The sequence below is a fragment of the Erythrolamprus reginae genome, chromosome 2 (assembly GCF_031021105.1).
Source record: "Erythrolamprus reginae isolate rEryReg1 chromosome 2, rEryReg1.hap1, whole genome shotgun sequence".
Classification (NCBI taxonomy): Eukaryota; Metazoa; Chordata; class Lepidosauria; order Squamata; family Dipsadidae; genus Erythrolamprus; species Erythrolamprus reginae.
Genome location: NC_091951.1, coordinates 110,196,387 through 110,212,938, shown reverse-complemented (window position 1 = coordinate 110,212,938; position 16,552 = coordinate 110,196,387). Strand labels below are relative to the sequence as shown.

The 16,552-nt window shown below is 46.7% G+C and overlaps 1 protein-coding gene across 7 annotated transcripts in view; it reads left to right on the top strand.

The window, feature by feature from the left end:
• The window catches only part of RUFY1 (RUN and FYVE domain containing 1), a 30,169-nt gene extending 16,916 nt beyond the window's left edge, over window positions 1-13,253 (top strand). For all 7 annotated transcript variants that reach the window (XM_070739151.1, XM_070739157.1, XM_070739155.1 and 4 more), the window contains exons 13-18: window positions 158-277; window positions 2,629-2,758; window positions 4,503-4,597; window positions 5,363-5,411; window positions 6,563-6,640; window positions 12,605-13,253. In XM_070739151.1, the coding sequence (XP_070595252.1) occupies window positions 158-277; window positions 2,629-2,758; window positions 4,503-4,597; window positions 5,363-5,411; window positions 6,563-6,640; window positions 12,605-12,748 (616 nt within the window). In that variant the 3' untranslated portion in view covers window positions 12,749-13,253. The remainder of the gene's footprint in view (window positions 1-157; window positions 278-2,628; window positions 2,759-4,502; window positions 4,598-5,362; window positions 5,412-6,562; window positions 6,641-12,604) is intronic.
• The last annotated feature ends 3,299 nt before the right edge of the window (window positions 13,254-16,552 follow it).

Here is a 16,552-nt window from a genome sequence, read left to right as displayed (position 1 = left end):
CGACTTCTTCCTATCAATAATTACACTTTTCCATGAATCAGGAGGCATGAAATGGCATTTCCTTTGAACATAGGATCTAGTCCCTGATGTTTTAAACTTGTCATTTTGATGTAGTACAAAAAATAACAGGTTGGTATATCTCTTTTTTGTACTTTAGACTGCAGCACGCAGACAAGGCCAAGAAGCTTGCGGAAGAGAAAAATGCCAAATTGAAACAAGAATTGGGGAGCAAAATTGAGACTCTGAAGCAGCAACTACTCCAACTGGATAGCAACTGGTACTATTACTTTATATAACCTTAGCTTAACCTTATGTTTGTATTCTTTTGAATAGAGGAAACGCATTCTGGTTTACAATTAATGGTTCACAAAATCAAGACAGCAGAAGTGTTTTTCCACCCACAAAGGATTAAATACTTCTGGTAAAAAGGAATCTCTACTCTAGCAGTGCTCACCTAATAGAAGCTTATGCTACTATACATGTGCTACCTACCATAGGGCAGTTCCAAAGGAGGTTTCAAGAGTTGGGGTAGACTTCACTTCCTTAAATTGTATTCCCAAAAGAGTGGATACTTACCTACTTAAAGTGGAAGCAGTACAATTAATACTTTGTCACTGAAGCTACAAGTAGTCTTCAGCTTACACAATTGGGACCAAAACCTGAATCACTAAGTAAAGCAATCATTAAATGAGACACCCACATGTTTCCTTCACTCAGTGACTGTAATCCCGGCAGTCCAGATTGTGATCATTAAGCAGTCTCCCAGGTTAAGCAGACAGAGCAATAGAACTGCCTGTCAAATTCAGGTCCCTTCCAAGAGCAAAAGTGAAATCCTTTGAAAGATGTTAGGACCGAAGCTCAGATCCCTAAACTCAATTGCCGTACCCTTCAGAGAAGTTCCTCTCCCATCCTTGTGCAAAGTGGAATTCCTCCAAAAAGCTACAGGAATGGAGCTCAGATCCTAGGGATCTATTCTCTGATTGCACGGTCCACCACTTTGAGAGTGAAAGGGCTGCTTACGGGGCAGGGGAGAATCTCTGCTTCATGCAGAGCTAAGATTTCCTCCAGGCTAATGTTCCTTTCTGTCAAGACAGCCCTTTCACTCTTAAAAAGCTACAGTGATACCTTGTCTTGAGAACTTAATTGGTTCCGGGACAAGGATCGTAAGGTGAAAAGTTCATAAGATGAAACAATGTTTCCCATAGGAATTAATGTAAAAGCGATTAATGCGTGCAAGCCCAAAATTCACCCCTTTTGCCAGCCGAAGTGCCCGTTTTTGCGCTACTGGGATTCCCCTGAGGCTCCCCTCCATGGGAAACCCCACCTCTGGACTTCCGTGTTTTTGCGATGCTGCAGGGGAATCCCAGCATTGCAAAAACGGGCGCTTTGCTGGCAACGGAAGTCCGGAGGTGGGGTTTCCCAGCGAGGGAAGCCTCAGTGAAATCGCAGCATTGCAAAAACACCGAAGTCCTTGAAACCCCACCTCCGGACTGCGATTTCGCTGAGGCTTCCCTCACTGGGAAACCCCACCTCGGACTTCCGTTGCCAGCAAAGTGCCCGTTTTTGCACTGCTGGAATTCCCCTGCAGCATCGCAAAAACGCGGATGTCCGGAGGTTGGGTTTCCCATGAAGGGCAGCCTCAGGGGAATCCCAGCAGCGCAAAAATGGGCGCTTCGTTGGCAACGGAAGTCCGGAGGCGGGGCATCCCAGTGGTGGCGGCGGGTTTGTAAGGTGAAAATAGTTCGGAAGAAGAGGCAAAAAAATCTTAAACCCTGGGTTCGTATCTCAAAAAGTTTGTATGACGAGGGGTTCGTAAGATGAGGTATCACTGTAATTGCTAGGAGGGAATCTCAGCTCTGCAGCAGGCAAGCAGCCGTATTCCCCATTGACTTTCAGGGGAAATCAGCAGAGATTACAAATGGCAATCGCATGATTGTGGAGTGCTTAACAACTGACATTCAGATCACAGTCAGGTGATCTCAGGGTGATGGTTCAGTGTTTTTTGATAGAAGTACTTTGCAGATACCTGTTTCCTGGCTGTCGTAATTCCAAACTCTCATTAAACAAATTGTTATAAGTTAAAGACTACCTGTAAAAGGGCAACAGTTTTGCAAATCCACTCCAACATTTTTCCTCTTTCTTTCACTTAGCAGTCCTTTTATTTGATAGTGTGGTTGTTGTTACATTGCTAAGTCTCTGTTCTGAGGTATGAGCAATGATTTTTTGGGGAAATATCATTTCTAGCAATTTTATTGCTATGGTGAACCGATTAGGTAAAACTTGTAAATCAATTCTAGTTCCTGATTCCACACCATGTATTCAAAAAGAAGAGATTTTGGAATTTAATTCAAAATTGCATGACAAATTAAAATTCTAGAAACAATTTTTTAAAGGATTTTGAAGATATACTTTTGAACCAAAATGAAAGTCAGAATCTCTCTAACTATCTGGATCCTATTGGCCATTTTCACAGAACAAAACAAAACAAAGTCATATTTTATAACTCAGGAAAAGTACAAACTCCTGCCATTTTTCAAAATTATTCCATAATGCTAATAAGCTAAAATTATTTTGGAAAATAGGTTTTATTTCTGACTTTGTTGTGCTTCTTTCTTTTAATTTGCACAGTACAGTTATTGAAAAAGAATTAAAATCTGAGAAAGAACAGCGACAGAGTCTACAGCGAGAGTTACACCATGAGAAAGACACTACAGCTTTGCTGAAAGCTGAACTGCAGCAAGTAGAAGGTTTGAAAAAAGTAAGGCACGTCATGATTTGGTTTCTTTCAAGAGAAAGAGGGTAGGTTAGGCTTAGGATTTCATAGTAGTTGATTTACTTTCTGATGAGAAATGATGGTCTTTGTTTGCTTACTCCTAAGACGGGTGGGCAATTAATTTTGCCATGGGGCCGCATGAGAAATTGGGATGGTTTTAGAGGGCCGGATTAATATAATTAACTCAGTTCTACTCAATACTCTATATTATTGGGTAGAACTGAGTTAATTATACTGTAATTATAAATTATAATTATATATTTATTATATTATATTATATATATAATTATATATTATAATTATATTATAATTATAAATTAATTGCCCACCCCTTCCTTCCTTCTTTCCTGCCTTCATTTCTCCTTCCTTCCTTCCTTCCTCCCTTCCTCCATTTCTCCTTCCTTCCTTCATTTCTCCTTCCTTCCTTCCTTCCAACCTCCGCGGGCTGGTCACAGACAGCGGGTGGGCCACATTCAGCCCCCGGGCCGCACTTTGCCCAGGTCTGTCCTAAGAGAATCACTGCTTCCCCCTTCTAGCCCCAGAATAAAGTAATGTTCAATTAAAAAAAAAAAGAACAGGAGAGATTAAAAGAAAGATGGAAGAACTGGAATGAGAAAGCACAATGTTCTGAAGATGGTGGGTATGGTTAAGCCAGTAAGATATTTCATGAAGGGAGAAAATGTTCTGCCCTAGAGTGAAAAAAGCAGGGGGGGGGAGGGATTGTTCTAAGACACATATAGCAGGATTATATTGAAGGTCAACAGATTACACCATTCCATTCTTTTCAGTCCATCCTCTCACTTTTAAAGTTTTATAGCACATTTGATAATTGCAATGTAATTTGGGGAAGGACCAATCACTCTGAGCCAGTGTTTCTGAACTACAACTTTAAGATGTGTGGACATCTGCTCCCAGAATATTAAAAAAAGTTGCCAAGTTTAATAAATACTACCCTAGATGATGATAGCTTCATGTTTTAAAAAGGTGCGTTGCATTTGTGACCTTTTGTGGCTAATAAATAAATAAATCTAATAAATAAATAATACAATAGGCCTTTCTAATTACAGGTTTTCATGCCTATTGGTATTTTTATAATGATATAAATCACTGTAGTCTTTCATTAATGCTGTAGGACAGTGATGGCGAACCTTTTTTCCCCTCAGGTGCTGAAAGAGCTTGTGCACGCACGATTGCGCATGCATGAGTACCCACACCCATAATTCAATGCCTGGGGAAGGCAAAACCCGCTTCCCCTGCTCCCCGGAGGCCCTCTGGATTGTTTCCCAACTTCTGGGGGGCACAGTAGGCTCGTATTTTGCCCTCCCAAGGCTGCAAAGGCTTCTCTGGAGCTGGGAGAGGGTAAAAACGCCTTCCCCCATCCCCCCGGAGGCTCTCTGGAAGCCAAAAACACCCTCCCAGAGCCTCTGTGTGAGCCAAAAATCAGCTGGCCAGCACACACATGCACATTGGAGCAGAGCTAGGGCAACGGCTCGCGTGCCGGCAGATATGGCTCCGCGTGCCACCTGTGGCACCCGTGCCATAGGTTCGCCATCACTGCTGTAGGAGCATAGAATATGTAAAATATATCTGTTCATAGGTGAGAGAGAATATATTATCTTTCAACTTCAGTAGGTTTTTATAAAAGACTTCATATAAAATAGGAAAGGTGGATAAATCAGTTAATAGAATTGTAGTATAGTCCATTTCATTTGTCTATGTGCGTGCATAGGAATTGCGAAAACTGCAGGAAGAGAAGCAGCAGCTAGAAAAGATCTGTGGAGAACAAGAACAAGCCCTTCAAGAAATGGGGCTTCATCTAAGCCAGTAAGTATATTTCAATAATTCGTACCATCAATTAATTGTACCACCATATCTTGCAACTCTTTGGTAAACAGTATTAGGTAAATTAAGTAATTAAAAACAGTTCTGGCAACATTGCATTAATACGCCAAAGCATATGATAAATTCTGGAAGATTTTTTTTTTCACAATGGAACCTACAGTAATTGTTTCCAGGGAAAAGCCAGGGAGAGAAAGTGCCATAGCACTCAGCCTCCTCCCTTCTGGGTGATGAATTGTTGCCAGAGAGACCCTCCTCAGACGGGGTGAGTCTTACCTTGCTGCAAGGAGTACCATTTCAAGCAGTACCTTGAGACTAAGATCACCAGCAATCTGACAACCTTAGAACCACCAGGAGAGAAGATGTGTTAACTCTAAGTTGTTGACCTTTTGCAACGAATCAGTAAAATTTTGTGAAGGAAGTGCTGACTTGTAATTGAAACATGAAATGGCCCAAATGTTTTGAAGTTAATGTATGCAGCTGTGATTGGAGATTAGTGATTGTTATGGGGCTTTTGTCTGTTGGACTTGGAATTGTTCCTGGTAGACACTTTTATTGTGTCAAAAAAGTTAGTGTAATATAAAAAAAGGAAGGCTCTGACTTGTGAATGCCTTATTTGAATTTTATCCATGCTGTATTAGTAGCAGTGATGTTTCTTTAGGCAGGGTTAATATTTTAATGGGAAAGAATAGTTGTAGTGGTTAGTATCAGGCAACTAAAAATATCACTAGATTTATTTATTTTTTTCAGATCAAAACTTAAGATGGAAGATTTTAAAGAAGTGAATAAAGCATTAAAGGTACTGTTCATTCAGTAATGTATTTAGGTTCATTTAATAAATACTAACTCATTTTATTAACATCTTTCCCTTTATCAGCATGTGGCATAGGGACAAAATAGTAAAACTAGAAAAGTATTGACATAGCATCTTGATATCTTCTGTCTTTAAATGTTTATTTATGGGTTGGTCAACCAATTTCTGACATGTAATTGTCAGTATATTCTTTCCCAATGTGCAACACTATCCTGCACATGTTTATTTTGAAGTTTCTTTATTTTGTTTATTTAATGTATAGCTTAGGGATGGGCTGGCTCAGTGGCTAAGATGCTGAGCTTGTCAATCAGAAAGGTCAGCAATTCAAATTCCTAACGCCGCATAACGGAGTGAGCTCCCATTACTTTTTCCAGCTTCTGCCAACCTAGCAGTTCAAAAACAGGTAAAAGTGCAAGTAAAAAAATAGGGACCACCTTTGGTGGGAAGGTAAGTGTTTTGTGTGCCTTCGGCATTTAGTCCTGCCAGCCACATGACCATGGAGGTGTCTTCAGATAGTGCAGTGTTTTCAGGTTGGAAACCGAGATGAGCACCACCCCCTAGAACAGTGATGGGGAACCAATGGCACAGGTGCCACAGGTGGCACGCGGAGCCATATCGGCTGGCATGTGAACCGTTGCCCTAGCTCAGCTCCAAAGTGTATGTGTGTACCGGCCAGTTAATTTTTGACTTGCAGAGGCTCTGGAAGGGCATTTTTTGCTTCCAGAGAACCTCCAGGATGGGGGAGGGCATTTTTAGCCTCCCCCGGCTCCAGGGAAGCTTTTGGAGCCTGAAGAAGGTGAAACACAAGCCTACTGGGTCCACCAGAAGTTGGGAAACAGTCTGTTTCCGGCCTCCAGAGGGTGGGGGAAGCTGTTTTTTCGCCCTCCTCAGGCATTGAATTATGGGCGTAGGCACTCACACATGCGCGATAGCACGTACGCATGTCCTAGAGTCAGGAATGATTAGCATATATAGTACATGCGAGAGGAACGTTTACCTAATTGATATAAGTCTATTTGGGGAGTTAGATATGTAATTAATTTACAGAAACTTTCAAAAGTTTGCCTATATCTTTTTATTTTGTTGTAAGTCTATATGAATTCAATTAAGCTAATACCATTATTTTTAAATATTAGGGTCATGCATGGCTAAAAGATGATGAAGCAACCAACTGTAAGCAGTGTGAGCAAGCGTTCTCCATTTCAAGAAGAAAGGTAGTACTATGTTCCATTAGTACTATATTGACAGTTCTTTTTAATCAGAGTCCCCCCCCCCTCCATTGATAAAATAGAATGAGTAAGAGTCCTAAAGATGCTTTCCAAAGGCAACTGGACTTTTTGGGGGGGGGCAGGGGGGGGAAGATGAGAAATGAAATTTTTTCAACAACAAAAACCCAAAGTTGCTTTTGGAAAGTACCTTTGGGGCAACCATGACCTGCCTGATTAAATCAATAGAATGAGTAAGAGGTACAAATGCTTTGTTGCTACTTTCCAGGAGCTGTCTTAATACTCGATGAAAGCAAGTTATATCTTTTGACTCTGGGTCAGCCAAATAGTTCTGCCCTAACAGCTGGAGTCTGTATAGGATTGGATAGAAAAGCCATCTCCAACTCATTCCTACCAAGACTAAGTAGTGGTGGGTGTTCTGATGTTCTGTTCGGCCAAACATCTCCAATGATGGCCTTGAATGAAGTTATACTTCCCCAATCGAGAGTAGTGTATAATCTAGGAGTCTTCCTGGATTCCTCGCTTGAAGGTAGGTTAGCCTTCTTCTAGTTCCGTCTGCCAAACAATATCAGCTGGCAGGACCTCGGGGAAGAGCCTTCTCTGTGGCAGCCCCCACCTTTTGGAATCAATTGTCTCCAGAGATCCGTACTATCTCCACCTTACCAGTCTTCCAGAAAGCCATTAAGACCTGGCTTTTCTGGCTGGCCTGGAATTAAGAATGATTGTGTGTGTTTTTTTTATAGACTTTTACATATTTTTATATCGCTGTTTTATCAGTGTTGTATTTTATTATTGCTTATAGTACAGTGATCCCTCGAGTTTCGCGATCTCGAGCTTCGCGAAACGCTATATCGCGAGTTTTCTACCCGGAAGTAACACCACCATCTGCACGCATGCGTAGATGGTGGAGTTTGCATTACCGCCGGGCAGATCAGCTGCTAGGCGGCCAAAGGAACCTTCCCTGGGTCTTCCCGCCGGCATGGGAGGCTTCCTAGCACCCCCCCGAACCCCCAACCCGGGTTTGGGGGGGTGCTAGGAAGCCCCCCATGCCGGGGGAGACCTTTTAAAACACCCGTGCCGCTTCCCAGCTGAGTCCTGAAGCCAAGCGCAGAAGTTCCAAAGGCGCTTGGCTTCAGGACTCAGCTGGGAAGGGCGCGGCTGTTTGAAAAGGTGGCAGTCGGCCTGGGGGGCTTCCCAGTACCCCCCCCCCAACCCTGTCTCCTGCCGCCGGTTTAGCCAGGAGAGGAGCGGCAAAGTGACTTGGAGGAATGGGAAACTCAAACCGCCCAGTTTCAGCTTTCCATTCCTCCACGTCACTTCGCCGCTCCTTCTGGCTGGTGGGGGGGGGGAGTTAGGAAGGTTCTACTTCTCCCCCCCAGCCAAAAACTCAAAGCCTGTCTCCTGCCACACAGTTTAGCCAGGAGAGCAGCGGCGAAGTGACTTGAAGGAATGGGAAACTCAAACCGCCCGGTTTCAGCTTTCCATTCCTCCACGTCACTTTGCCGGGGGAGTCTGGGAGGGAAGATGACGCGCCGGCAGCACAGGGGCGAGGGGTGGGAGGCAAAGCTCTGCGGGTACAGCCCCTTTCGGCCAAGCCTCCCCCCCCCCGCCAAGCAGCCAGGGAAGCCGAGCCGGGCGTGACGGCGGCGGCGCTGCTGCTCCGGTCGCCCGATCGTGTCCTGCCTCCTGCGCCGATGTTCCACGCCCGGCTCGGCTTCCCTGGCTCCGTGGCCGGGGAGGCTTGGCTGAAAGTGGCTGGAGCCGCAGAGCTTTGCCTCCCCCCCCCCCTGTGCCGCCCGCGCGTCATCTTCCCTCCCAGACAAAAAGGCCACCCTTCGGCTCTGCAGTTCCAGCCCCTTTCGGCCGAGCCCACCCGGCCAAGGAGCCAGGGAAGCCGAGCCGGGCGTGGCGGCGGCGGCTTCCTTCGGGGGCAACGCCAGCAAGAGGGTCTTCGCCCTCTTGCTGGCGTGCGTGGGCGGTGGGGAAGACCCTCAGCTGCTAGGCGGCCCAAGGAATCTCCCATGGGTCTTCCCCACCGCCCACGCACGCCAGCAAGAGGGGGAAGACCCTCTTGCTGGCGTTGCCCCCGAAGGAAGCCGCCGCCACCACCGCTTCTTCTTCCTTGCGCCCCCGCTGCCTCTCCGCTCTCTTGGGTGGCGGAGCGAAGGAAAACAAAAAGTTTCCCTTTCTGCAGCTCCTGCCTCCCGCCCACCCAAGACAATAAGAGCGGAAGAAGACCCTCTTCTCCAACACGCCCCGAGGAAAGCGGGGGGAAGGGAGGAGAGAGAAGGAAGCCAGGCACGAAGAGTGTCCCTCTTGCTGGCGTGCGTGGGCGGTGGGGAAGACCCTCAGCTGCTAGGCGGCCCAAGGAATCTCCCATGGGTCTTCCCCACCGCCCACGCACGCCAGCAAGAGGGGGAAGACCTCTCCTCCCTTCCCCCCGCTTTCCTCCGGGCGTGTTGGAGAAGAGGGTCTTCTTCCGCTCTTATTGTCTTGGGTGGGCGGGAGGCAGGAGCTGCAGAAAGGGAAACTTTTTGTTTTCCTTCGCTCCGCCACCCAAGAGAGCGGAGAGGCAGCGGGGGCGCAAGGAAGAAGAAGCGGTGGTGGCGGCGGCTTCCTTCGGGGGCAACGCCAGCAAGAGGGAAGATGACGCGCGGGCGGCACAGGGGGGGGGGAGGCAAAGCTCTGCGGCTCCAGCCACTTTCAGCCAAGCCTCCCCGGCCACGCAGCCAGGGAAGCCGAGCCGGGCGTGACGGCGGCGGCGCTGCTGCTCCGGTCGCCCGATCGTGTCCTGCCTCCTGCGCCGATGTTCCACGCCCGGCTCGGCTTCCCTGGCTCCGTGGCCGGGGAGGCTTGGCTGAAAGTGGCTGGAGCCGCAGAGCTTTGCCTCCCCCCCCCCTGTGCCGCCCGCGCGTCATCTTCCCTCTTGCTGGCGTTGCCCCCGAAGGAAGCCGCCGCCACCACCGCTTCTTCTTCCTTGCGCCCCCGCTGCCTCCTGCTCTCTTGGGTGGCGGAGCGAAGGAAAACAAAAAGTTTCCCTTTCTGCAGCTCCTGCCTCCCGCCCACCCAAGACAATAAGAGCGGAAGAAGACCCTCTTCTCCAACACGCCCCGAGGAAAGCGGGGGGAAGGGAGGAGAGAGAAGGAAGCCAGGCACGAAGAGTGTCCCTCTTGCTGGCGTGCGTGGGCGGTGGGGAAGACCCTCAGCTGCTAGGCGGCCCAAGGAATCTCCCATGGGTCTTCCCCACCGCCCACGCACGCCAGCAAGAGGGGGAAGACCTCTCCTCCCTTCCCCCCGCTTTCCTCCGGGCGTGTTGGAGAAGAGGGTCTTCTTCCGCTCTTATTGTCTTGGGTGGGCGGGAGGCAGGAGCTGCAGAAAGGGAAACTTTTTGTTTTCCTTCGCTCCGCCACCCAAGAGAGCGGAGAGGCAGCGGGGGCGCAAGGAAGAAGAAGCGGTGGTGGCGGCGGCTTCCTTCGGGGGCAACGCCAGCAAGAGGGAAGATGACGCGCGGGCGGCACAGGGGGGGGGAGGCAAAGCTCTGCGGCTCCAGCCACTTTCAGCCAAGCCTCCCCGGCCACGCAGCCAGGGAAGCCGAGCCGGGCGTGACGGCGGCGGCGCTGCTGCTCCGGTCGCCCGATCGTGTCCTGCCTCCTGCGCCGATGTTCCACGCCCGGCTCGGCTTCCCTGGCTCCGTGGCCGGGGAGGCTTGGCTGAAAGTGGCTGGAGCCGCAGAGCTTTGCCTCCCCCCCCCCCTGTGCCGCCCGCGCGTCATCTTCCCTCTTGCTGGCGTTGCCCCCGAAGGAAGCCGCCGCCACCACCGCTTCTTCTTCCTTGCGCCCCCGCTGCCTCTCCGCTCTCTTGGGTGGCGGAGCGAAGGAAAACAAAAAGTTTCCCTTTCTGCAGCTCCTGCCTCCCGCCCACCCAAGACAATAAGAGCGGAAGAAGACCCTCTTCTCCAACACGCCCCGAGGAAAGCGGGGGGAAGGGAGGAGAGAGAAGGAAGCCAGGCACGAAGAGTGTCCCTCTTGCTGGCGTGCGTGGGCGGTGGGGAAGACCCTCAGCTGCTAGGCGGCCCAAGGAATCTCCCATGGGTCTTCCCCACCGCCCACGCACGCCAGCAAGAGGGGGAAGACCTCTCCTCCCTTCCCCCCGCTTTCCTCCGGGCGTGTTGGAGAAGAGGGTCTTCTTCCGCTCTTATTGTCTTGGGTGGGCGGGAGGCAGGAGCTGCAGAAAGGGAAACTTTTTGTTTTCCTTCGCTCCGCCACCCAAGAGAGCGGAGAGGCAGCGGGGGCGCAAGGAAGAAGAAGCGGTGGTGGCGGCGGCTTCCTTCGGGGGCAACGCCAGCAAGAGGGAAGATGACGCGCGGGCGGCACAGGGGGGGGGAGGCAAAGCTCTGCGGCTCCAGCCACTTTCAGCCAAGCCTCCCCGGCCACGCAGCCAGGGAAGCCGAGCCGGGCGTGACGGCGGCGGCGCTGCTGCTCCGGTCGCCCGATCGTGTCCTGCCTCCTGCGCCGATGTTCCACGCCCGGCTCGGCTTCCCTGGCTGCGTGGCCGGGGAGGCTTGGCTGAAAGTGGCTGGAGCCGCAGAGCTTTGCCTCCCCCCCCCTGTGCCGCCCGCGCGTCATCTTCCCTCTTGCTGGCGTTGCCCCCGAAGGAAGCCGCCGCCACCACCGCTTCTTCTTCCTTGCGCCCCCGCTGCCTCTCCGCTCTCTTGGGTGGCGGAGCGAAGGAAAACAAAAAAGTTTCCCTTTCTGCAGCTCCTGCCTCCCGCCCACCCAAGACAATAAGAGCGGAAGAAGACCCTCTTCTCCAACACGCCCGGAGGAAAGCGGGGGGAAGGGAGGAGAGAGAAGGAAGCCAGGCACGAAGAGTGTCCATGAGGGGGAAGAGACCCCCGCGCCGGGCAGGCCCACCGAAGCGGGAAGAGGGGGCGTGCGCCCGGGCCTGGCTAGAGCGCTTGATCTGCGGGCGCCTTAAAAGGGGGTGTGGACTCCTGGGAGACCTTGGCGGTGGAAGGGGACACACTCGAAGCCTCAGCCGCCTGTCATAAGCGTCCTCTGAGGGAAAAAGAAAGAGTCCGAGCTTGCCGTCCGGAAACGTTGAAGCGCCCTCACAAGCAAGAGGGGGAAGACCCATGGAAGGTTCCTTGGGCCGCCTAGCAGCTGATCTGCTCGGCAGCGCAGGCTGCTGCTGCGCTGCCGAGCAGATCAGCTGCTAGGCGGCCCAAGGAATCTTTCATGGGTCTTCCCCTCTTGCTGGCGAGGTGAGCGGGCGGGCAGCGGACAAGTGGCGGGCAGCGGGCTGGCGGTGCGGAAGTAAAAACACCATGGAAAAGTGGCACGCATGCGCAGATGGTGTTTTTACTTCCGCACCGCTATATCGCGAAATTTCGATTATCGCAAGGGGTCCTGGAACGGAACCCTCGCGATAATCGAGGGACTACTGTATTGTGATTGCTGTTACCCACCCTGAGTCCTATTGGGAGTGGGCGGCATATACATATAAATAATAAAAAATTGATAAACAAACAGATAGAAGGAATGACAAGGAAGGCTTTTCAACGGCTTCATTTGTGGCACCCGTTAAATCCTTCCTTAGATTTGGGGAAATGAAGCACTTCAATCGTATCTTGGTCACTTCACAGTTTGAATAATGCAATGTGCTTTTCATGAGGTCTCTCTCCTAGTAACTTCACGATCCAAAATACAGTAGTTCAGGTGGTGATGGGCAGACTTAGATATGCCCCATGTAACTCTGCTTTTTGAACTACACTGGTTGTCAATTTGGTAGTGTTGGTTCTTATCCAGTGGCCTTAAGGGACCTGCTGTCTTCAGTAGGGTCTATCCAGACAATTCAACCCAGCAAGGTTGTTTCATTCTAGGCTCCAGGACCCTAGAATACTTTCTCTATAGCAGTACCTGCCCTCTGAAATAACATTTTCTGTATTTGCAGCACCATTGTCGAAACTGTGGCCACATCTTTTGTAACACCTGTTCAAGCAATGAACTTGCACTTCCATCATATCCAAAGCCTGTACGAGTTTGTGATACCTGCCATACATTACTGCTCCAGAGGTGTTCAACTACTTCTTCCTAAAATTTTATTTCCACAATGTTAAGACCAGGAATGAACCTAACATGTAATAGTTTTTTAATATTCTAAATTCTATTAACATGTGGCACTGTATATTATATTCAAATTGAAAAAGATTTAATTTATAAAAATGGGATACTAAAATCATGGAAACTATTTTTTATAGATTGCCAGCAAAATGTCATATTCAAAAATACACTATTTCAGATGCACACACTTGTTATTTTTAAGCTCAAAATAATCTATTGTTTCAATAACTTTATACTTCAGGTTTATAGATTTGCTGTAAAACAAATTTTCACCTTCATTGATTTATCTTCTGTAATAGTCCACTAAAATTTATGTTGATCTGTGTATAGTAAAAAATGAAAATGTTATATTAAAAGTTAAATCTATGGAAACATTTTTAAAGAATGTATGTTTGGATGTGCCTTCTAAATCTTTCAAAAGTGAACAGAATAACACATTTGTTATCTGTGATTACGCAATAAAGTTGATCCACATTTGGGACACGTTTCACTAAATTTCCTTTTTTTGTTGTTAAATTAACAAAGTACTGCACACTTTTAAGGTGTATTATCTGTGAACTTCGAAGGTTATGTATGCTGCAGAAACTAATGGATCTGTCCCTGCAGGCTTTCTGTAGAAATATGTTTTTAAATGACCGAAATTGGGATGGGATACCTGTTGGTAGATGAAACAGTTGTGAGTTGCACTCAATTGCCAGTCTGTAATCACTGTGGCCAAGTGATTAAGTGATTTCAGCTTTTTCTACTGACGCTGCTTGTTTGGGAAGGTTGCAAATGGTGATCATGTGACACCCCCATGATGCTGCAATCATTGTAAATGCATGTTTGCTGCCCAGCACCCAAATTTGGATTACATGATTGCACAACTGCTGCAACAATCACATCACTTTCTCAGTATTATTATAACTTCATTTTTTCTTTAAAATTAGGCAGGAATTTATATAGCTTACACATATACAGGGATGCAGTGGCTCAGCGGCCAAAATACTGAGCTAGTTGATCAGAAAGGTTGGCAGTTCAAATCCCTAGCGCCGCATAACGGAGCAAGCTCCCATTACTTATTCCAGCTTCTGCCAACCTAGCAGTTCAAAAGCATGTAAAAGTGCAAGTAGAAAATTAGGGACCACCTTTGGTGGGAAGTTAACAGCATTCTGTGTGCCTTCAGCGTTTAATCATGCCAGCCCCATGACCACGGAGACATCTGTTGGACTCTTCAGCTTTGAAACAGAGATGAGCACCGCCCCCTAGAGCCGGGAAAGACTAGCACATATGTGCAAAGGAAACCTTTACATAACTTTACAAAGTAACTCTGCAAAGCATTAAAAACTGCACAAAAGCTGCAAAAAGCTATTTGGATCCATTGGACAGAAATCATGGTAGAAGTTGTAAAGTTAAGAAGCATCATTAAAAACATGGTTGCCTATATGTTGTACTAAGTGCAGGAGTATTAAACATGTCAGTGTCATGTAACGTATCACAACTTTTTCCCATGGCTAAACCAGGTGTGGTTGTGGCCAGTGTGACACATCTGGTCCACGGGCCACAAATTTGACACCCCTCTACTAGTCTTAATAGTACAGTGGTACCTCTACTTACGAACTTAATTTGTGCCACGACCAGGTTCTTAAGTAGAAAAGTTTCTAAGCAATTTTCCCGATAATAATCAAATGTTAAAGCAAATAATGTGTGCAATTGGGAAAACCACAGGGAGGGTGGAGGCCCGGCTTCTTCCCAGGAGATTCCTAGAGGGGCCCCACGGAGGCTTCTCCCTGCCTTTTCTGGTTAGTTTTGGAGGCTCAGATTTGTAAGTGAAAAATGGTTGAGAAGAGGCAAAAAAAATCTTGAACACCCGGTTCTTCTCTAGAAAAGTTCGTACGTAGAGGCGTTCTTAGCTAGAGGTACCACTGTGTATGGCTAGGAATCAGTGTAAAGAAACTGTCATTTTGGAATAATTAAAGATTAACAATCACAATGATGCCAGATAGGTAACTATGTATTAATTCCTAAATCAAGTTGGAAAAATTAAAACCAACAGAAAATGCCATTTTGCTACAGGTTGAAATTTAAATAAAACAATTTGAGGATAAAATATATAGGCATGTTTGAAATTCAGTAATGCCAATATATATACGTACTGTATTTTTTGGAGTATAAGACGCACCGGAGAATAAGGCACACCTTAGCTTTGGGGGAGGAAAATAGGCAAAATAATCTGCTTACCAGATATTCATCTGGCTAACATCCTTAGTCTGGTCAGCTTCAGTACATTATTTTATTCCATGATTAGGGATTTTAATAAAACCTTATTCAAAGAGAGTAATAATGAAAGAGCTTGCAAGCCAGTAAGAACTGGGAAAATCATTAGCACCTGGTTGGGGCTGGAAAGAAACATTCTGAGCAAGTAGAGCAATGAAAAAAAATACTACAAAGATTTAGGGCTGGGAAACCATTCTTCACAAAGAGTAACAATGAAAGCCTGCAAGGTAAGAGTTGGGAAGATTGTTAGCACCTAGTTAAGTAAGGCTGGGGGGAAAGGTTTTGAAAAAGCTAGAGTATAAGACGCACTTGAATTTTCAATCTCTTAGGGAGGGAAAAGGTGTGTGTGTCTTCTACTCCAAAAAATATGGTGTTTTAAATGGTTGAAGAAATAACATGGTTCATAGGAAAGGTTGGACAAGGAAGGCACAGAATTAAAAAGTTAACTGATTGTATAGAAAGAACCACAACATGAACAGGAAAGATAAAATTTCATTACTAAAAGGCAAACTGGAATTCCTTTCTCAGATACAATATACATGTAACATACTGGAGATAAAGTATCAGTGATTAATGGCCTTCAAGCAATTATAAGGCTTTTTCAAGTACACCAATTCAGGCTTTGGTATTTTATGTAGCAGTCAAACAAATCTTTGATTTAGAAGACCTTTTTTAAATAAGCTTCAGATGCAATAAGTAAGTCTAAACTCTGCTGTGTGTAAAAACTGAATGCCCAAATAATATTCCCTTGCTCAATTCTGCATTTGGCAAAGGTCCTCAATGCATCCACCCACAACTCTTGTATAAATTGAGTATTACAACTACCAATTGTTTATGGCAGTTCTTTGTATACCACCTAGTCCTTCAGGATTGGGTGGCATACAAATCTAACTAATTAATATAAATATTGCTGAAGAGAAATTGATAAAAGTAAAAAATCCCAAAAAAACTATTCAGATTTACCAGACATTGTTTTAACAGATAGCCATTCCTTTCCCCACCCCCACATTTAACACACTGTACTGAATGTCCTTGCTTACTGACTATACTTGGGACCAATAACTCAACATCAAATGATGCAACTGTAAGGTACGCTATCACATAGCCCTGCCAATTTGTTTATTCTGAGTCCCAGTTGCCATTGTCAGGCTAATCCCAAAATTCCCAGTTTCCCATGGTCATTTATTCCCCATTGATTACCTCTCAGAAGCCAGCTATGAAGATCACAATAGTGATCACATAACTGTACTTTATACAATGGATGTAAGAACAAGGACCTGTCTTAAGTATTCATCATTCACCACCACCATAACTCTGAAGAGTTGATGAATGAGCAAATGTTAAATGAGTATCCATATATGTATTTCAAACCTGTGGGGACACCCTACGAAATATCTTTATTTCAAAAAATTGTTAAATTGTTAAAGTTCCATGTCCTTTATGCACTAATTTTTTTTTTTTGAACTAATTTTTTTTTTGAACAGAAAATATAATGCTCACTTAAATCAAGAGATGTTCCCAG